At 45.7% G+C, this 22,589-nt stretch overlaps 1 protein-coding gene across 1 annotated transcript in view; it reads left to right on the plus strand.

Moving 5' to 3' along the window:
• Positions 1–22,589, plus strand: part of CFDP1 (craniofacial development protein 1) — a 61,032-nt gene that overhangs the window by 13,601 nt on the left and 24,842 nt on the right. Inside the window, exon 5 of the mRNA XM_021535209.3 lies at positions 3,235–3,339. Within this exon, the coding sequence (XP_021390884.1) occupies positions 3,235–3,339 (105 nt within the window). The remainder of the gene's footprint in view (positions 1–3,234; positions 3,340–22,589) is intronic.

Genomic DNA, 22,589 nt, shown 5'->3' on the forward strand with positions numbered 1-22,589 from the left:
CAGTATCATCATCTATGCTACCAGGCTCTGGCATGGTCCAAAAAATTAATAACTGTTCTATGTGTTGGAAGTCTTATTATGCAGTTTAATAGTATAGCAGTGTAATGAAATCTCCGTGGCAAAGTGATGAGAGTGAGTGGTTTTGTGTGTGAATTACAGGGCTGCAAGTGGGGAGACACTAGCTACTTGTTTTATTGCTGACAATATACTTATTTTCATGTTTAGTCCTGGATTACAATGTGTGAATAGCATCCCAGTAAACAGTCAGGCAAATAGTTATTTATCAAGTATTTAAAAGTGAAAGGTCTTGTAATTTTCCTTAGTAATGACTGTGATTTCTTCCAGCTGAATTAATTACTCCCATTTCTCCCCATGAAGAACAAGAATTGTTTTGGTTTCTACATGCAGAGAGTTATTGTCTCCCATAATAATGCAGACCAGAGGATTTCTTTTTCCTTCCTGGCCTGGGATCTGGGAAAGGTTGAAATGTGCATAACCTGAATTAATACCTTGTAAAGCTCTTTAATACTCTTCCGTCATTCCTGTTGGAGTGGTGCAGGAGTTGCTGCTGGCATCAGCCCAGCAGCCGCCTGCCTCAGAGCAGCTTTTGTTTCAGTTTATGAGGCAGTAAGTGGGTCTTGTGATGGGATTGCCTTGAAAGGTCACTTTTAATTACATTTCTGTCGCATTCCTCTGTCCCCAGCTGGGCAGTCCTGGTGGAACAGGTTGCATGCAGCTTTGCAGCTAAATTTCTGCAGCGGACAACTCCAAAAATATACAGGCCAAAGGGAGCAAAGAAAATGGAACTAATTGTTGTATTTTTGCCTAGCCATTGTTACTGGTATCAGAGGTGGAGGAGGGTGTGAGAATTGAAGCATAAGTAAACCCTTGGTAGCAACCTGTCTTGTACCCTGGATAGCTGAAGTGTCTGTCCTTGAAGGCCTGTGCCAGACTCTGCCTGTGCATCATGTGCTTTCTGCTTTCTCACCCTTTCTGGGATTGAGCATCTCCTGTTCCAAGAGCTGTGGCTTGTAGTTCTGGTCCAACCAAGAGTATGCTAACTCTGTCAGAGTGCAAATCCCTAGAGCAGTTTCTCATTTTAGCCTTGTGCCTTTCTTTTCCTCATCAGTTAGTTCTGTTTCCAGGCTGGAGAAGGCTGAAGATACACAGCAGGTTAAGGCCAGGGGCCCAGTGCTGAGATCTCAGCTCTGCCACTGGCTTTGAAGACTTGCTCACTGTTGTGCTGCACCTCTTGGTTGCCTCCTGCACACTTGAGGTTGCCTGATGTTTCTCTCTGTGGCTCATGTGCTTCCTGCGTGCCAGGGAGCATGGCACAGCAGTGCAGGGGTTGACAAGAGGAGAGGGACCTTGCCAGGAGCCAGCACTGCAAAGTACACAAGAGAGGTGCTGCTTCTCAGCTTGGCAGGGGTCAGAGCTGGCTGTTTAGATGCTGCATTTGAAAATAAATAGACTGTGTGATTGCATTGATCTGAACTCAGCCTCATGGTTGGGGGGAATTCTGTCTTATTGCTGCATGAAGACACTAAATGTATCCTGTCAGCTGAAATCCATGGATGTAGGGTAACCTTTGGTGTATGACTGATACATGACATGACCACTGCTGCCAAGGGCTGTGACTGGATGGTGTGTTTGGGGTAATCTAAACTGTGATGATGCTGTAGCAAGTTTGGTTTTTTTTCTTCCTGAAGTGCTTTTCTCCTTTTCCTACCCCATCCCTTAACTATCTGATCAGCAAACACTTCTAAGTATTCATAGTGTGGGATTGTCTCTATCCACATGACTGCCATGGTTTGAAAGGCATGTGACAATGCTGGGGAGAAATGGGGTTAATCTCCTCCTGCACTGGCAGAACAAGGCTGAGCAGTTGTACAGCACAGGCATTTATTCTTGTGCCTTTTCCACTGCATTTGCAGTCTGTGGAGAAGGAGGAAGGAGGTTTCAGATGCTGATTCACTGTCAGGATGGAGATGTGGATGCACTAGTTGTCTGCAAGTGAGATTTCAGGACATCAGTGCCTCCAGGGTTAACAGATAACTCTCTGTCACCTTCCTTGATGCCAGCCCAGCAGAAACCTATTTGGGGCTGCAACTCCTGGGGTTTCTCCATGACTGTTAGCCAGTTCTTTCATGGAAATTATGGGGTCAGGTTGGTGGGTAGGAAGCAAGCAGTGATTAGCCTGACTTGTAGCCAGGGGAGACCCCATGGCCAGCCAGGCTTTCAGCCTCTCATCAGCATATGGTGCAGACCAGGAATGAGCCTGCACATCCTTGCTGGAGCAGATATACAGCCAGAGGCCCAGGATGCAGGAGGGTGAGATGGAGGATTGTTTCTTCTGTGCTGACTGAGCTGTGGGTCAGGCTGCCTCTGTGCCCATAGAGCTGTGGGGCCCTGGAGAGGCTCACAGGCTTGTGCTCCATGGGAACAAAATTGTTAGCTTGGCAAATCAGGGCAACCTCATTAAGAGCTACTGAGAGTGTGAAAAGCATGTTGCTGGAGGCAGGTCATGGTAAATGAGGGGGCTAAAGTAGCTGGGGTTTTCTAACAATTAATTATTGAATGGTTTTCTAGAGATTCTTTCTCATGTTTATAATTCATTCCCTGCTGTAGATGCCATATTGATTTATAATTTTTTGAAGTTCAATATTTTGCACCCTCAGGGCCTCAAACAAAAATTACCTAGAAAATGAGAGTAAATTTCTACATTCTGCCTTGTCAGAGCTTTCTCTCCCGTTGCCCATTCCCAGAGCCAGTTTCCATGCTCTGGTTTGGGTTGCAGATGTTGCCAAGCCTGTGTGCTGTGAGACATGGGTGGCAGAAGAGCTGCCTCACTGACCAACAAATGAGAAAATCAAGAGCCCAATTAAGAGCCTGGAATTGCCCCCAGTGACCTGAGGAGAGCATTTAGTAGCTGCTAGTGAGACAGGCCTGTTCGAATGAATAAGCATTCCAGTTTGTTGGAAAGAATAAACATCCCCTCCTCCCCCAGCTCTAATTAGCAACTCTTTTTCTTTTTTCTGCCATGAATGTAAAGGGTTTGTCACTGGAATGAAATCTTAACAAGATGTATATTCAGCTTGCAGCTGATGAAGGTGATCTCTATGCAGGGGATGTGGAGACTCTTGTACCTGTTTTCTGTTTCCTTGATGGATCTTTGATTTTACTGTTGAGTACAGCTCTTCCTTACCATCTGATTTTCCTCTTTTCTTCCAACAGGGTGACTAAAGAAGTAGACTCAAACTCAAAAGAAGCTAAATCTTTTCTGAAGCAGCAAGAGAAACTGCAGTCAGCAGCTCCGGCTTCCTTGCCGACAGTCTCGGGGTGAGTGTGGGATTTCCTTGCCTGGGTATGGGCCCTTAGTGAGGAAGATGGCACTGGAGCCAATAGTGCAGGCTCTGCAGTATTTAATGGGTGTTTGTTTTCTGCAGGATTTCAGTGGGAGCAAGACTAGGCCTGGAAGGTGTGATGATTTGGGCTGGAGGGAAGCGGGGGAGGCAACCTGTGAGTTCCAGTGACTCACTTCATAGGTTCAGGCTCAAATTTTTTAATCCTCATAAATCATTCATCCTAGTAAGGAAGTAGCGATTTGAGTGTCTCAAGCAGCCTGATGAAACTGCAGGTAGCCAGGGAACATTCCTGAGATTGCCTGCAGTTCCCTTGACAGGTGCTTCTCAGGACTATAAAAAGCCATGTCAGGCTGGGCTGTGGCTTCTTAGAGATTTCGGGTGAGCATTTAAATGAGAGATGTTTTTGCCTCTTTGATGTTCTCTAATATAATTTTTATGTGGATTTGTCACTTTTCTGTTCAAGCTCTAACACCTAATTCTGAGATTATCATAATGCTTGTCAAAGATACAAGGAGGTCGGGTCTCCTGTGTATCTGGCATGCCAGTCTGGTTCTTGATGAGCTTGGGAGAGCACCAGCTTCTTAGGAATAGAGGAGATGCTTCTGTGTTCCAGTGATAATTTTTATTTAAGTCAGTTGTTTGCATTTATATTTGAAAGACATAAGCTGCATATGATTTGATCACACAGAAACAATACCCATCAAATAAATATATTGTCCTTCCCATCTGCTTAGAGCAATTCTCCAGCGTGAGTTAAGGCTGCCTTTCCCTGAGATGGTGTTATTCAGTTGCTGCAGCTGGATTGTCACTCATTTTTCCAGCTAAGTGTTGCATAGCTTGTACTTGGCTCAGGGTAGTGAAAGCATAGTGTGTGTGTGTGTGCATGACCCTTGACAGCTGCTGTTCTCTGAGCTGAATGAAGGCATAGATGAGCATAGTCTTCATGCTCTTGTTCATACTGCACAAGGGTTCGTCCCTGCAGAGCTCATTAATTGTAACCTGAGTGTTGTGTACAGGGTTTTGTGCTGGAAAACTTGCCTTGGGTTGGGCTGGCATTCTTTGTGCAGTTTTGGTGGCTGAAGTTTGTTCGAGTGGCAGCTGAAGCTGGGGCAGCTCCTCACTGTGCACACTGCTGGTGGTCCCATGTCTTCAAAGCTGCCTTCCAGTCTGCTGCTCTGAGTTTGGCAGCCCACTGGGAAAGCTCCAAAGGCTGTTCACCTTCCAGTTCAGCAGTGATCCATGTTTCCTCCTGTGTCTTACAGGCCCAGGGGAGGAGCTGAATTGCCAGTGGGCTTGTGCAGCCTGCTCATTTCCAAGGGTCATGGTTTCTTTTGCTGGAGCTTGGATTGCACAGGAGTAATAGCCACAGCTCAGTTTGAATTCATGTTGCAGATATCTGAAGAATTCACATCAGATATGGAAAAAAGTAGACTAAAAATCAATATAAGAAATAATGAGTTCAAGGACTTTAACTTTCCTTCAGTGAGATTATTTTGGAAGCAGCCTAATTAGGTCATTGTTCAGCTTGCTGATGTGTGATGTCCTACTGACAGTTGCTTGGCCAGAACACGAGGTGACCTGGCTGTGGAGAAGGGTGGCGAAAAATATCCTGGGCCTTTATGTCTTGCCTTTCTTCAGAGCACCGAACCCCAAAGCTGCACAGCCCCAAATGCCTTCCCTTTCATAGCCTCCTGCAGTGCATCCTGGCTTTGTGCAGGATCCTATGGCAGAGGAACAGCAGTGGTGTTTGGATCAATGTGTGGAACAGCCCAGCTCTCTTGAGGCTTTAGCAGGAGGTTCTCTGGGGCAATCTGGCCAGCATGGGCCCTCTGATCTGACAGTGCTCCAGGGAGTCTTGGGCTAGTATCAAGACTGATCCCTGAGACTGCCAGTAAACATGCTTGCCTTTGGGCTTAGGAAGATGCTTCCAGCTGGGAAGCCAGCCAGGGTATTTTCAGGTGAGAAAATTATTAGCAGGCTTGTGGTATTCCTTAAAGCCAGGGGCAAGCCCCATATGTTCAGCAAATTACAAAGGTCAGGTTTTAGACTTGAGGCAAGCTATCCAGACCCTGCTGCTTTGGAGCAAAGAGTCACAAGCCTTGGTGACATGCCAGAGCAGTGCTTGGAGAGTGACAGAGCCTGGCATAGCCTGACAGTTCTTTGCACCTTTTGTCTACTTAAAATAGAAGTTTTGGGGGAGCAGGTACATTTTTCTCTTGTGCATTATGGGAGAGCCCCAGTCTATTGCCACAAGGCAGTGAAAAATGTGATTTTGGGATCTTAGCTGTGCCTGTGGACACCCACTGTGCTGTGAGCCATTGTCAGCCCCCAAGAGCTTTGTCAGCTATTAAAAAAAAAAAAAAAAAAAGCCTTGCCCTGTGTGCAGGGAATTTGAGCAGTTAAGAGTGGCCTCTCCATCTGGCTTTTCTTTCTTCACCTTGCAAGCAGCATGTATTATTTCTGAATGCAGCCAGCCTACCCTTATGTAGGCTGCATTTATTGAATTTCCCTTCTCTAAACAGACAGAAGTAACCCTGAAAAGCAGTGGTCACAAAACCAAACATCCGGCTCCACGTCCCCGTGTTACAAACCCTTACAAACTAACTGGTCCAGGGGAAGGGATGTTTGGGGCTGAAAGTGCATTTCCTGGATGTGTTTAACATCCATACCGGATGTGCTATAAAAAGCTAGATTTGTGCTTGTGAGGGACATGGGGGTGGTTGCAGGAGAATAACTTAAACACTTGGCTGTAATTAAAGCCAGGAGTACAAAACAACCCACCCAGTTCTCTCAGCAGGCTTTGCTAGAAAGGTCAGAAGCCCTTGGTTCCCAGGGATGTGATGGTTTCCCAGCCTTCACATTATTCCCATCGTGTCCCCCTGTGACACACAGCTAGGCAGTGTTCTGTCAGCAGCGGTTATCGGTTTGTTGGAGGGGTTTGGGGTTGTGATACTCTGTTCCAGTTGTTTCTGTTGTTCTCTTGGGTTCTGTTAGGCTCTTGCTGATGCAGTCAGAGGTATCAGATGTGGTGAGGGAAACCACTGATTTCTTCTTTCTTGCTACCCCAATAAATGGGTGGAAGGCTCCCAGCATCTAGAAAAAGCCCCTTCACCCACCCATCTAAGCCTTCTTGTCTGTGTGTTTTAGGGCTCATTTCCTGTCCTTAACCACTGCTCCAGGACCTTTTGGGGAAAGAAAGAGTAGATCGTGGCTGTAAATTAAATTACCTGATGGAGGGATCTGTGGGCATTCCTGGTACTCCAAGAGATGCTTTTTGCCCTCTCCCCAGGCCAGGCAGGACCTGTGAGGAGGGCCCATCATCTCTGTGCTAGCAATCCCATTTTACAGCAGCATTTCATATTCAGAGGATGTTAAAGCAAATTAAATCCTCCAAGCAGCTTACTGCAAAATGACTCTGTGCATGTACTTGTGAGACTCAACAGGGGTTGAGCTGCAGGCTGGGAAAGCCCCGCACTGACCCAGCCCTGCGGTGGGAGCAGCTGCGATCTGCCCATCGGTCCTTGCTGCTTGTCAAAGCACAGTGACATTGCCCAGGGAATAGTGGTGCTGTAGCAGTCCTGAAAATGGAAAAAAAATGTGGTTGGTGGATCTTATTTGAGATTCTCTTCTAGACAGCTGTTTCTATACAGCCTGAACAGGAGCCAGGAAGAAAAAGAGAGGCTTTTCACTGGCTTTGTTCTTGCTTTTGCTTATTACCGAAACCATTTGTAATTAAATGTGGACTTGCTCACTCAGCCCAGCTGTTGGTTTTCTGTTTGATCCTGCCTGAAATTACAGTGGTGGATATTTGACCTCCTAGGCCTTTTCATGCCTTGTAGGCTGGTATAAACACCGGGTACAATTTGCCTTTGAAGCAAGCAGGCACCGCTGCCACAGAGTTCAGGAGGTGCTGTGCTTGCCGACCCCCGGGCTGCTTTGGGACTGCAAGGGTTTGGACCTCAATACAAGACCCAGCAGGAAGAGGCACTGCAGGACAGCTCTGACCCTGAGAACACATACTTGCCCTGAACAAAGAAAGCCAGATAAACTCTAGCCTTTTCATGATGGATGCCTTCCTCCCAGAGCCCTACAGTAGAGCAGTTCACATGGACTGACTATTAAATGGTTTGAAAAGCTTCAGACCTTTTCTTTTAGAAATAATTTACTCTGCTACATGCTAACGTTGGAGTAGAGGGACTCCAGAAGGAAGACATCTGTCCATGGATTCTCTTCCACCTCCAATGTGCAGAAGCCAAGGTGGCAATCTCTGTAGAAGGATAGGGATGGTGGGAGAACCTGGTGCCTCTTTGCAGCATCTTGACATGTTACTGTAATTTCTGAGCTGACCTTCTTCTCCCGCCTGGCCCATCCTAGGAGCTACTTTGCATCCAAAGTTTTTTCTTGCAAAAGATGCTCTTTCTGTGTGAGCTGGCTGGATCCCTTTGCTATTATGACCAATACTAGTTACTTGAGATCATATGTGGACACTGATGAGACAGGCACAGACTCTCAGTTTTTGGAATCTTTGGATGATCCAGAGCAAGTACTGCAGTACTTGCATGCCTCTAGGGAGCAATTTCATTTCATAACAATCCCATGGGCTTTTATTATTCAGAAAGCAGAATTTACAGTCTTCAGCTCAGTATCAACTGCAAACAATTATTTAGCTAAAACTCGTGGACATTTTTCTTGTACAGAATGAGTAAAGCAAGTAATCAAGACCTTTGGGGGAGCTGGAGTTTTTTCAATAGTCACTTAAGCACTTTAATAGTTCTGCTCTTCCTAGTGAATTCAAATCTTCCCATCTTTCTCCTGCTCTTCCCTTAATGTGCTCCAGAGAGTGCTGTTCTCCCAGACGGAGAGATCCAGCCCCCTGCACCACAGCCAAACGTCTGGGTGTAGTAACACATGACACACTTTCCTGTGAACATGATGAACCAGCTAGGGGCAATACTCTGTGCCCAAGGGTTAGTTTTACTTATTCATACGTTTTTATTGTGAAAGATTAAATGTGGCAATAGCTGTTCCAAGTAAATAATTTCTCTTTGGATCTTAGATCCTTTGTTGTTATTAACTTAATTTTAATTATTCATTATTAGTATCTGCCTTCTGTTTTACACGTATCCACTTATGGAGTCAATGTGGTAATGAGATTAAGTGAGTTTTTGGAGTATCTTGGTTATATTTGCTAGTGGAACTGAAATTAATTACTCTATGGGGTTGAATGTGGAAAATTGTTTGTATGTGTCCAGAGAGGGAAGTTTGTTGTTGGGAAAAATTATCTGTTCAGTGTTGAAGTGTTTTCATCAGCCATAGTAAATAAGATGCTGATTACTGCACACTTGTTAATCATGTGAAACACCTCATCCTCTGAGCATCTGCCTCCCCTATTGAAGTCAGTGTCACATGAAATGAGAACCCACAGCACTGAGGGTGTCCACCTCAGCCAGTGCAGCTTGGCAGCAGCGAGGGCACCTGCAGGGGTTTCACAGCCCAGCTGAGGAGCCAAGTGAGTCTGCCTGTCCAGCCAGCTGTGAGCCATGGCCACTCTACCATTGGATCCTGCGCTGGGGACCTGACTGCTTCCTGCAGACAGGCTTATCCAGGGCTGCAGTCACCTCTGAGGCTCAGCTGTGGGTGGGAGAGCTCTGCCATTTTGGGACTTTGCCCCTTTTCTGAACAGTTCTTGCTCCTGAGTTTATGTTAAACCTATTTTGATAAGAAACAGAGCTCTGAGTGTGGGAAGTTTCATACTCACTCTCCCAGACTCAAAGCAAAACGTGCACTGAACATCCTTGTTTTAAACTAGTCTCTCAGGAGCAGTTCTTTCTTGTTCTCAGGCCAAATGAGTCAATGCCTTCTACCTCAGCCTCTGTTTTGCAACAGAAATGAATGAGATTCTTTTGCTCTGTGCTGTGCTTTCCTGTGGCCGTGCTACCACGCGTGCAGCTGCCTTTCTTTGGGGCAATGGCATCTTACTGGAAAGAAGTTTAGCAGTGCCTGTACAGCTCTGTGCCTTACTCCTGTCCTCTGTCTTGATGTGGCTAAGCTGGATCCCTAGGCTGGACTAAGTGGGATCAGCTGTTTCTTTTTCTAGTCTCGTTGGAAGTTCAGCAGAATGGAATCTCAGCTATTTGAGGACTTACTTCTCTAAGGCATCTGTCTTATAAAATAAAAACAACCCCCCACTAGCCTGGGGCCTTTGATAATTCCCCAATGAAAGTTGTGGGACAGTTTTCCCTTAGAGCAGTACAGGTTTTATGAGACTTAATATGCTTTCATCTCTTGGATCGTGAACATTTCTCTTTCTCCCTATGTGAAAATGATTGAGGAAATTAACTGCTAATGGGAAATGAAGGCAGCTGAATTTTTTTTCCAGACCCCTTGCAAAGTTGAGAAGGGAAACAAACCCCTGTATCTTCCCATGCTGGACTTGCTCTGGTTGGAGTGAGAGGTGAGAAGAGCAGCCTTGCTTTATGGATAAATCCTGGGTTTGAAGGTGGATGCTAAGAGCTCCTGTTCCCAGCTGTGCCATGCCTTGGGTGTGTGTCTACCAAGATTTGTTTCCACTCCTGTTTTATTTTGCTTTTATATAGCTTCCTTGCATATTAACTGAGCCTTACCATCTCCCTTGAGTGTCTCCCCCATACCAGATGCTTGTGTTACATCCTCTTGCTTTCCCACACTTGTGTTCCTCCCTTTTTCTCATGTCAAGGAGCAAGTTCAGCTGAATCATTCTTCATAAAATATGAACCGAGTAAGTCAGGCTGGAGTGGCAGTCAGAGTAGAGTGATGCTCCCTGCTCTCAGGCAGTCCTACTGCCCCAGGCTTTTCACATAGTAGTGGCTTCATTCATGGAAAATCTCATACTGGTGGCCTCATTCATGGAAAATCAGCACACCAGTATTTTCCAGCACATTTGTTAGCCAAAACTTTGATCTGCATGCTATGTTGTCAGCCGTGTGCAGGACTGTGTTTAGAAAATGGGCATGCTCAGGCTGGCTGGATTGATATCAAGATGTGAAGTCAAGCAATTAGGGTTAGTTACCAACTAATGCCAGCTTTCTCCCTTCATGCCTGAAAGGAGGTGTTGGTGTGATTGAGCTGTTGGAGCGTGCTTGATCTCTCTTCAGAGCTGCAACCTCTTCAGCTGGCACCAGTCTCTGCCACTGCTCTTTTGTTTGATTCTAGAAAAAGACCAGGAGAGGCTGAGCAAATCCCTGGCCCATGGGGATTTCCTCTGCGATGAGGATGGTTAGGCTAACTGGGATTCACTTCAGCTGTTGCTGTCCTGGTGTGGGGGTGGCAGAGTCCCCCATTTTTCCACTGCTCTTATTCCTGCAGGAAAAACTGAGCCTCAAGTGAACTGGTGCACAGTTTGAGCTGAAAGGGCACCTCAAACAAGCTCTATTCTGTCTCAAGCTCTCCAGGGTGCTCTAATCCAGTCTGCCAAGCCATGGAGTACTTTGTTTCCTTATCCAAGGAGTTTCAAAGCCTTACTAATGTGTTGGGTTACAGCCCAGTCGTCTTTGCCCCGGAGCCCTTGCCGTTGTGCTTTTCAGAGCCTGCGTGGTCCTTGAGGCAGTTGCTGTGCAGAGGGACCCTCTGCAGAGGCAGATAACCAGTGTTGTGTTGGCAGCAGATATCCCTCCGGCTGTGCAAGGACACGTGTGACATGCTCTTGTACCCACTGAGGCAGGGAGTGGAGGGAACAGATTTATTGTACATTTCTGTCAGAGACCACTCTTTTTTCTGGGAATCCCAGGGGAAGATGTATTTTGTGCCATCTCTTTTCATAGCATCTGCTATTGATTCTTCCCTGAGAGGGTGGCAAGGCCCTGGCACAGGCTGCCCAGAGGAGCTGAGGCTGCTCCATCCCTGGGAGTGACCAGGTTGGATGGAGCTTGGAGCAACCTGGTCTAGTGCAAAGTGTCCCTGCCCAAGGCAGAGGGGTGGAATGAGGTGATCCTTTTTGAGGTCCTTTCCAACCCAAACCATTCTAGGATTCTATGATTATCAGCAAATAATAGAGGATATATATGAGTCTGATCTGACTTTGTGCAAAAGCTTTAATACTCTTTCAAGAGCTCATACTTCAGTGCTGTTACTAAAAGCCCCCAGGCAGCTAGTGGACAATAGTGATGCCTGTTCATCGCCCGACTGCCTGGCTGGAGAACAATGATGGCATTTCTTGAAGTAACAAGTCCTGGGCATGTGCAGGGTTGGATTGTAACACTTCTTTTTTTTTCTCCCCGTTAAGCTGTAGACTTGAGAGCAGCAGGTCTGGTTGCAGCACCCATTAATGGAAGTACACAGAAGACTTGCACCTCTTGGAAAATACTGAAAGAAAGTAATTGGCTGGTTTTTTAGGTGCTTGCCTATTTTGCCTTGAGGTTGAGCATGTATATGCTGTGTTGGGTATGCTGTACACCATTATGTGTTTGCTGTTCAGAGATTGGCTCAGATGCTTGTTTAGCAGCAAGGAGGGGGTTAAAGAGAACTCACGAAGGCTGGCTGATTGCTGCTCATGGCTTTCATAATGCAAAGCCTGTGGGAATTCAGCCGGCTTCATCTCTGTCTCCCCCCACCCCCTCCCCTCTGCTAGAGGCAGGATAACCTTCCTGACTCCTCTGGAGCTGCATCCCTGCCAGTACGGCTCACACAGAGAACTCTGTGAAAACCCAGCAGAGGCATAAGCGTGTGAAAGATGAGATTTTTTAACTTTCCTGGGAGAATACTGGAAGAGTAATTTTTCAGCATGGTCGTGCTGTTTCCTTACACTGTGACTGGGATGCAGCATGTCTGCCTCTTCATCTGTGACCTGCAGATTTCCCATTGCAGGGCGGCTGAGGAAGCAGCTGGTATATGTGATATCTCTGACTCTCTGGAGACTGGAATGCAGGGATGTCCTTGGCTTTGTCATAGGTTCTGGATGATGCACAGCAAAGTTGTTTAGGCCAGAAAAATAGGAAGGTGGCTTGTACAGCACTCTGCACGTTGACCTGCAGCCATCACGGTGCTGTGATGTGCACCCTGCAACAAGGGGTTCCACTTAACATTTGGTGTTACAGAAGTGCTAAACAGACAGTGCAACCCAGGGCCTTCTGTGTAGTGTCTGCTTTAAGGACAAGCACTATCAGGGTGTTTTTCCTAATGTGTGAAATCCCTTCTCCCTCCCTGCTGTTTGCAATAACCCTTTGGAAAGCTAGAAAGGCTCTTCATTTCCTTTCCCACTCACACGCGTGCATTTGTGAGCCTCGCCAGAATTATTTGGCTATTTGCATTGGGAGGGATTTTTCCTACTTTCCCAAGTCAAAGCAAAGTGTGTAGCATTTGTTTTGGAAACAAAAACACTTCTTGAGAATTACATGGCCTCTGCAAACAGAGCAGCACAAAACAGGTCATGTGCTTTGGGCTGACTTTGAAGACTGTACAGGATAGCTGTCTCCATCCTCGCTTTATGGTTTCATGGCCTGGCCCCTGCGTTTAACAAGGACCCTTAAGAATCTTTTGAAGGAGTACTATAGCAGCAGCTTTACAGGTCCTGTGGGACAGTCAGGGTGCTTAGCAACTTTCCCCTGGTCATTGTTGTGATTGTAGGTTAGGGTTTGGTTTTTTTATGGGGATAGAATACCTGCATTCAAACAAATGGGGGAGGGTTTTTAATTCTTACTTTTCTCAAAGCCTTTGGAAGTAAAAGTTTATTGGTGAATATTAGTAAGTGGTTGTTGGTCATAGCTGTTGAGGGACACTACAGAGCTGTCTATCTTCTATTTCTTTTGTTACAAACAAATGTCTCCTGGGAAAAAGTTTCCTGCTGCCTCCTTCCTTTAGCACTAGGCAGGCAGGATGGGAAGTAGGTAGCACTGCTGTTACAAGAAGTGCTTTCCTGTCTCTGCATGGCACAGAGATCCTCTGGTCAGCTTTGATACCTTCCTGCTCCACAACCTGCCCTGCTGCTGTTGAGCCAGGTCAGCAGGTATTTGTGCTGCTTTGATCTTAGCTACTGAAGTAGTCTTTAACAAGTATGGGACTCAGTGGCAGGTGTCACACTAGATTATTTGGAGTCAGATCTGTTCTTGAAATAAAAGGAAGGCTTTGAGTGCCATCCAGACTAAAACAGCACAAACATCTCAGCCTGAAGCAGTTTAGAGCAGCATGTACAGCTGTGTTGGAGCACAGCGCCTTTATGAGCCCATCCTGGCCTCTTGCTGCTATTTTTTTTTGAGCAACAATGAAAAAAATTCAAACCTTCAGTGTTCTTTCTTTGTCAGGATCTGTGCTTTGCAGGAGACTCTGGGCTTTAGCACCATTTTCTAGGCATTTTGAGCCAGAACCAGTGGGTTTGTGATGTATGCTGAAGGTACCAAAACCTTTGCTGGAATGGTCCCAAAATGTTTGGGACCAACTGTCCTGTTAATTTGCTGCCTGGAAATGCCCTTTGCCTGCTCCTGATCACTGTGTTGCAGTTATTGTCTTCATCCATCCTGGCTGTTAAATGGAGAATCAAAGGCACCTACAGGCTGGTGGGCCTGAGGTTTCCTGGGAAGCCTGGTCAATGCAATTTCCCAGATCTGAGGCTGGCCCTGAGCTTCTAGATTGTCTTTCTTGTAGCACTTGTTTCCCATGTAGTCTTTGTGACTGCTGGGTTAAATAGTGCTGCTTTTAGGTGAAAATTCTGATTGTGCATGAAAAAAAGTTTTCAATAAAACAAATAAAAAAAGACAAAACTCCAAAACCCTCTCTGAACTGGGCATGGCAGGCCTGCAAACTGGCTCCTCGGTCAACTGCTGTCAGCTACAGCCTCTGCCTGGCTGCTGGCACTGGAGGCCAGCAATGCTCAGGAGTTCATCTGCCTCAGCTCCTTGTGTGGCACACCCAACCACGCCTGTGCCAAACCAGTGGCCTTTGTCTGGCCTCTCTGGTAAAGAATTGTATCTAATTTTGAGTTCTTCAATTCAAATAAATGAAGAATCCTCCCTTTCTTTGAACTTAATTAACAGAGGCAACTAATTGTTGAACAAATAATTTGAAACAATTACAAATACGTTAGAACTTCCCAGAATACAGCAAATTTCTTGAGCTCTGCTTTTAGTGGTCTTATTTAGGTGTCACTAGGATGTGGCTGTGTTTATGACTGTTTAATATGGAAGAGATTGGCACTGCCCCTCTTGCTCTCCAGCTCTCTCAAGGTGCCCATCTCTGAATTTGAGGATGCACAGTATCTGATTTATGTCATTTACTGGCTTGACCAAGGGCAAACTCCCCAGCTGTATAGCTGTGAGTGATTAATCTTTCCTCATCCATGGAGATAAATGTCAGGATGGATGTCAGCTGTCTGACTGATGCATGAGTGAGTCTGCTTTCATATGTGCACCTTGAGCCAAATGTATGCACATGAATTTTTTACTGTTTGTGATAAACCTGGAAATGCAGATTGTGTTGGAGGAAGAGGCCTCTCGGTTTTAAATATTGATACCAATATAACAGGGCTGTGGTTGTGACAATCTGGGAACCTTGAAGCATTAGCTCAGAGATGATGCTGAATGCCATGGGGAATTCAGTGGTGTGTAAAATAAAAGGAAGAGCTTTGCAAAGTGGTAACACGCTTCAGATGGAGAAATAACGGGTGGGGTCCTCTTGAGCCCACAGGCTGTGGGGCTGAAACTGGAAGCAATTGAGGCTGAGTCTTTGGAAGAGGCCCCTGACAGTTTTTTTATTTACTTTGATTTGTGATGTAACTAAAAAGGAAGCAGCTGCCCAGAAACCTAGGCGCCTATGGATTGATTGCTGTGGAGGAAGGGGTGAAGACCCTGTTCCATGGAAATGCTCAGGGCTTGGGGAGCTGGATGTGGTAGGTCGTCATCGTCATCTCTAGAGCCTCAGTCCAGACAGTATCAAGTACTTCTGCTGTGTGGCTCTTCATCAGCTAACCTAGTTGAGCAGTCATCCAGAAGGCATGCTGAGGGCTGAGAAACTTTTTTAAGTAACTTTGTGTTCTCATCTCTCCACTCCCTTAAGACTTGCTACAAGAAACCTTCAAAATGAAGGGGTGACTGTTGATGAGGGTAGCAGAGAACATCCTCGCACAGCTGGGACTCCTCTGGGCAAGGGAAAGCTGTGAAGGAGGGGACACTGCTTTTGTACTGTGCCAGAGGGTTCTCAGCACCTGATGCATCAGGGAGCATCATGGGAGCACATTGTTTTAAGTTAGTGTTTATGATAGTTTTGTACGCTGCCCTGTAGAGTTGAGCACTCAGCATGGCTAGTTGGTGAAGGAAAAGCAAGCTGATAATAATTTAGGATAACTATCTTAATGTAAAAAGCAAACACTGCTGAGAGGCTGCAGGAGACAGGGAGGGGACTAGCAACCCAGTCTCTTAATTCAACTGAAGTTTCACTCAGTGTGGAGAGAGTAAATGAGAGGAAGTGATTTTTCCCTGCCAAGTCCTTTATTTAAATATAAAAGCTTTTCATGGCTACTTGCAAAAGATACTGTTAACAGCGTGGTCCTTCGCATGACACTTCTTTCAGGCTTAGGCTCCTGCAGCGTCAGCCAGATGATCTGGCCACTGGCTGTTGTGTTCCCACTATTCCTCTCACATCTATGGTTGTTGGATCTTTTTGCTGAGCTATTTCAGTGCACTTAGCTGAAACTAGCCTGACTGCCAGCATCACATGCTAAAACAGCCCTGCAACAGCTGAGTGCTGGAGCCAGTGTCATGGTTAGATTTAAATTGTGTAGGAACTTCATTCTTAGTTAAAGAACTTAATCTTTCCAAAGCGAGCTTGTTTTCTCAAGGCAGGAAGCATGCACCAAGGAAGGACCATTTTATACTTTCTTCTCTTAGGTGTGTGCTCTAGAGCAGTGGTTGAGGCAAGGTCCTGGATAAACCAGGCCCTTTGGACAACTGCTCACCTGGAGTGAACAATCTGTTGTGAAAGCTGTTCTGTGTGTATATATGTTAAGGTTACTATTAGGATAAGTTGATATTAGCATTATCATCTGCCGTTGCATAGAGTTGCAAGAATAAATAGGTTATGTGCTAGTACAGCATCTCTGGAGTCACGCACATCAGCTACTGGTGCCTGTGGTCTTTGCAATCAGAGCTCACATTTTCTCCAGCTTTTTAATTAGTCAGAGACTTGAATTCTGTATATTTCTTTCCATGTTTCTTCCAAGCTCTTATGTTTGCCCTCTTCCCCCCACTTCAGCTTTCCCTAGTAGATTAGAGCCTGCTGGAAAACATAAGAGCACATTGTGAAGTCCAAAGCAAAAGCTGACTCAGCAACCCTTCCCATTTAGGCTGCCACTGTTCATGGAACAGGAGGTTAGCCTTAAATTAATTCTGCCAAAAAATACTACTGCCCATTTTATTAACTGTTGCTGTGTCCTTTTACTTAGTTTTTTTTTAAAAAGTAATCTACTAGTGCCTTAACAGTCTGGGAAAGAGGACTTCATTTTCATATGTTGGAATAATTCTCATTTTGCTGTAAGAAGCTTTTGCATCTCTTCTCCAGATGTCTGGAGAAAGTCCTAGGCACAGGCCCCATCTCTTCCAACAGTGGGCCCTGTCCTTGAAGGCTTTCAGCTCATCCTCTTTTGAGGAGAGGGGGCATGGTTGGGGTGCTGGGTGGGTCCCTTTAGAGCAGGACAGGGCAGTACAGGAAGAAAAAGTCTTCCTTGTCATTCCCTACTATTTGGAACAGATCCACTCATGACCTCAGAGCAGATGGGCACCAAAACTTGATCCACGTGTCTGAGTGGGATCTTGCCAGTGTGTATGAACCTGGATGCAAACACGGCAGCAATGCTGGAGCAGCTGGTACTGAGGTGCCACTACAAAGAGAAAAGTGAATCTCATCAAGTTCCTGTGTTCTCCATAAAGCAATCTGTGACAACTTGCGGTGATATTCCAGGGAGAAAGTGGATTTTGAGGAGAGAGCTGGCCATAGAGCAGTGCTTCATGTGACAGTGGTGGGAATTTTGGATGTCTGTTGTTCCCAGAAATATGCCCAAGTGCCCTTTTTCCATTGCCGTATTAAGGAGTTATGTAGACTCAGCCTAGTCTCATTAATGGATTTAAAACAGGTTTTGGCATAAGGCAGCCAAACACATCAGAAGTGGAACAGAAAATATTCTTCCTCAGTCCAAGAGCATGGAATCTGTCTCTCACACCAACTAAAGCAAATGACAAATGCTAGTTTTGTTGTGATCTAAAATCTTACTCTTTTTCCCCTCCCCCATGACCATTGTGTGCATGAGTGCAGAGACTATTGATTAGCAAATTTAAAGTCACAGGCACAAAACTACTGTGGAGTCACCCTAAGGCCCCTGCACTAAAGGAGGAACATGTTGAATTAAAAGATAACTTATCAAAGCAGCTGAATTCAGTCTTGTGATTGCCTTGACTCCAGCTTGAGGTACTTATTGATGCTTTTCCTTTTAACCCTTATTTATTCTCCAGTCTGATCTGCATTTTTGACAGGTGATTATTATCATTGAAAGAGCTGACAGCTCTGCTAGTCTCAAGTGCTGTGGAAGTCCTGATGGTGGTTTTAATGCATGCAGGTTGTCTTGAATATTTGGAAGGAAAGGCTGTAGAAAACTTGCAGAAAACGTGTGAAACTTGTCTGCACTGCTCTGTTGGTGCAGGACCTGCCCTGGTCCCAGAACAACCCTGACATCACAGGATGTCTTGGACCTCAGTTGGGGGGCACTCCTAATTGTGAAACCCAAAACAAAGTGATGCCTATAACAACTAGACAAGTTCTGTAGGTATTTCCAGCATTTCCTTGACTGTCCTTAGAGATGAGAACCTCTTCTCAGCTGTACATCAGTGACCCAGCTTCTGGGTTTGTTCTTCACAGCAGGCACCTCTTGCAAAATTTATCTTGTTAGTGGGCAATCTGCAACTTGTCTGACTCCAGAGGAGAAGCTCATTGGTGTCAGACCCAAACCCAGGCTGTCACTGTGCAAATACCTTTCTCTATGCTGAAAGACTGTGGGCACACTCAGACCTGTTGCTCAGGATGTCTCAGTTAAGCCATGTTCAAAGTTGAACTATAATGCACAAATGCTTGTCATACTTGAAGACCTTTTGATGGGAAGAAGAATATTCTTAGAATGCTAGAATGGTTTGGATTGGAAGGGATCTTAAAAGGATCATCTCATTCCACCCCCCCTGCCTTGGGCGCGAACACCTTGCACTAGACCAGGGCCCTCCAAGCCCCATCCAGCAGGGCCTTGAACACTTTCAGAGACAGGACACACACAGTTTCTCAAGGCAAGCTGTGTCAATGCCTTTCCACCTCAGTGAGAGATTTCTTCCTGATAACTCATCCAAACTTCCTTTCTTTCAGTTTAGAGCCATTTTCCCTTGTCCTATCACTACATGCCCATCCACCATGTTGGATGATGAATGTCCCTGTGCAAAGCCTCATGTGCAAGGGTTTAGCAACTAACAAAGGCTAGGATGATATGAATTCCATGAAGGGCCCTATTTTTAACTTCTTAACATACAAAATTCTTTTTAGGTGCAGTTTGGCAGGGTTCTGTCTCTTGCAACAGGGGTCACTGCTTCCATACAGCCCTAGAGTTGGTTTATCCTATTTTTACTAAGCTGTGAAAGTTGTTTTTCTAGTATGCTGTAACTGTTTGCTTCCCCACCCTTAGACTCCATCTGTACACTTCAAAATAGAAGGAGGAAGAGGGCAGAGAAAGAACAAAAGCTCATAATACGAATGGAAGGAAACTAGGGAAATTCAGGAGGAAATAGACAGTGAGAAATACAAAAAGATCCAGCTGCGCTGAATTCATGGGGTGTGAGTGCACAGGGATGCTTTCTACTTGTATTCAGAGCTCAGGACCTGCATTGTGGAGCTGAACTTTCCTTTGAGTCAGTGACCTATTCAGACACCTAACAATGTCCATTATGTACAGTCAACTTGTTTATGCCCTGTGCAGGGCTTTCATACCTTTTTTCCATGTACAATAAAACTATTTACAAAGTGGCCAGGCCGAGCTCAATTTTGCTGTGCAAGCTCTTGACCATCAGCTTTTAGCAGGCATCTTGTAACTTCAGAAAGATTTAAGAGGACAGACTGGGATGACAAGATGCTCAAGGAGAACATCTGCTGATGAAAACACTGTTCCTAGCTGGCTGATAGCAAATGTCTCTTTCGTTTGAAGGACAGGGAGAGGGGAAAGAGGTAGAAAGAATTGGGTCTCCGCCCTTCATGGAGTTGTAATGTTCAAATTGATACTTTGAGGCAGCCTGAAGAGGTGAGTCCATAGCAATGCTTAATGGCAGTGTGGGACCAGCCTGGCAGCAGTGCTTGTGCATCACTGTGGGGTGAGAGCAGGGGAGGGGAAACCCTGGGAGCTGGAGGAGAACATCTCTGCCATGGACACCCAAGCAGTGCTGTTGCTGCCTTCATCCCTGCTGTAGAATAGGTGGGGCTGGAAGCCTATGGGAGGGTTATGCTTGGGTTTGTTCTGCAGCTGTAGAGGAACCAGCTGGCCCATGTGGAACACACAAGGGGATCCCCCAGGAGGCTTTGTATGATCTCTGTGGAGTTCAGGGCAGCAGGTGCAGCAGTGCCTGACTGCACTCCTCAGTAGAGACATCCTCTGTGACCTTGGGCAGCCCAAGGTTTTAGCCCTGTTGCTTGGAAACAGCGCCCACCCCCACTACAAAATTCAGCATGAGTTTCTGGATCACATGGTGGCTCTGATTAACATGAGAGCTTTTGGGGTAGGAGGAATCATGACTTGACCTTAGCCTGTAGTTTTCAGCACAAGGGTGTAATTCTGAGTTGGAGGAGGTGCTCTTTGACCCAGCCCACCAAGAAGCAGCTATAAGCAGTGACTGACAGCTGAAGCTAGAAATAAGGTACATATTCGTGGTGAGAGCAATTTGGGCATTGGAGCAAGTCTCTGCAGGCACTGGTACTTCCTCCTATTTAAAGAGAGCATTTTGGCAACTTGCTTGTTCTGTCTTATGCCCTTGTTTAACCACCACTCATTCAGTTGGAGACACTTAGCAGCTTTTAAGGCATTTCTTTAGGGGGAAAAAAAGAATTCTGCACATTCAGGAAAACATCTGTCATCGCTGGGAGCAGAAACTGTAGCTAATGTGGCCTCTAGAGCACGTGGGAGAGCTCCAGTTCCTTACTGTCTCTCTGCAGTCACTTCTGAGAGAACAGCTATAACTGGCTGTGGAGGTAAAGAAGGATTTAGCAACGTTGCCCAACATTTAGAAAAAAAATAACAAGGGGTGCCTCTTTGAAACTTCAAATGTGTGCACAGCACATGACACACAAGGAGTGTTTTTATTCATGTTTGTTTTCAGGAAATTGTGTTGCTTTGTAAGTTGAGCTCTTTAAAGTGTCTTAAGTTTGGCACACTACAAGCTGGGCTTTAGCAGGCACTTCTGGAAGTTGTCAGCCTGAGCTATATTTTCCTGACTCAGATCCTTGCAGTAAGAAATGAGGAACTGAGCATTTAAATGGGAAAAAAAAAAAAAAAAGTAGAAGCTACAGTGCAGCTAGATAAAGTCAATCTAGTCTTTGCTTTTAATATTCAATGCCAGGCACAGTCATCACACTGTCAGTTTTAACTTAAGCAACCCTTAGTCCTAGTCATCTTCTGCCTACGTACATGAAAGGGATGAGTGAGCCCACAGCTGCTGAAGGCATCTCTCATTTACTTACATTTCACTGGGTATTTAAAGATTAGGTCAGGACATAGAGGATGAAAGGGTTTTTCTTTATCTTTTAATAAGAAACTTGTATTTGCAGATATGAAAAAGGCCAAAGACTGAAGTGTCTAACATGCTGCTCTTTTCCCTGCTGCTTCCTCCAAATGGTGTGGGGGTAGGAAAGCATGTGGAGATCCTACAGGGAATAAAACAATGTTCCTCTTGGTCTACTGCTTACCACAGCCCAACCCTGTTTCCCAAAATTGATGGGTAAGGATGTGCTGTGCTGGAGTTCTCATGACATAGTCTTGCTTGAAATGCAGGAGACCAAGCAACGTATAGGGAATTAAATATATGGGACTTTGCACGCTTTAAATATGAACAACAAAGGAGAGGATGTAATGTGAGAAGCACTGAGAGATTTCTGTAGTCTCTGGCTTTTGCTTTCTGGCTGACTATCAAAAACTTTTTGGGAAAAGGGCCTCTTCATTAGCCTTGTGATGCTCCAGCTCTTCAACCAATACATAGTCATCCTTGGGATGTCCAGAAAATTATTTGGCAAAATCAGGAAGGATCAGATTAACTTTGTCTCAAACTCAAAGAAAGAAACAAGGAAAAGAGTTTGGAGGAGGTCTTCCAGCTGTCTGTATTGAAAACTGTGGGAAGGGGATTGAAAGGCATGGATCCCAGTGTTAAACAAAGCCAGCAGCTTTCATACCCCTTTAAGGCAGACACATGTGGCAGGAACAAAGATGCTCCCCTTGCTGTAGCTGCATGACCTCAGAAATGAGTAGTGTACAGACTGCACTCGTCCTAGCGTGTGCTCAGGAGAGGGGTGTGAGCTGTTCCCACACAATCATCTCTAGAGCAGCCTGAAACCATGGTTAACGTTCTCCTGCCAGCCATTCATTGTTATGTCAGCAGGTTGAAACAAGTGGTGAAGGTGCTTGAAGAGGATTTGATGGTGAGCAGGTTTCGTGTGGTGTAACAGACTTACCCAGTGTCTCAGGGCACTTGCTTTGTTAGTGGCTTAACTGAACATAGAAACTCTGACTTCATGATCCATAGATTTGGGGGTGTGGGGCAGAGCTGGGCACCAGACCCAGCACCCTCTGTATTACCAGAGGCAATGTGGATGAGGAGGATGTGAGGCAAAGCCAGCGTGTCTGGAGAGCAGTGGAGATGCTGAGCAGCCCAGGCACAATGCTGCTTTGGGAAAGCTGAATGAATCTGTGCTTCCTGCTGCTGGTGGGCTCCAAACCAGCTTAGGTTTTCCATGTGGCTGTGGGTGCAGCCACCCCATGCAGGGTGAAGGCCTGCAGAAAACCCTGCAGCTAAAAATGCCTTTTGTTATTTGTCTGATCTTGCCTTCAGGCCCTGAGGCTGTTACAATCGGATAAGCTAAAAAAGCAAAGGAATCGTGGCACAGCAAGGAAAATCCCTGATCTGGATTAGACACACAGCTGAGTTACCAACACTTCCACAGCATAGCAAGGCTTTCTCAGCCAAGCTGCACGTACAG

This window comes from Lonchura striata, chromosome 13, assembly GCF_046129695.1.
Source record: "Lonchura striata isolate bLonStr1 chromosome 13, bLonStr1.mat, whole genome shotgun sequence".
NCBI classification, from domain to species: Eukaryota; Metazoa; Chordata; class Aves; order Passeriformes; family Estrildidae; genus Lonchura; species Lonchura striata.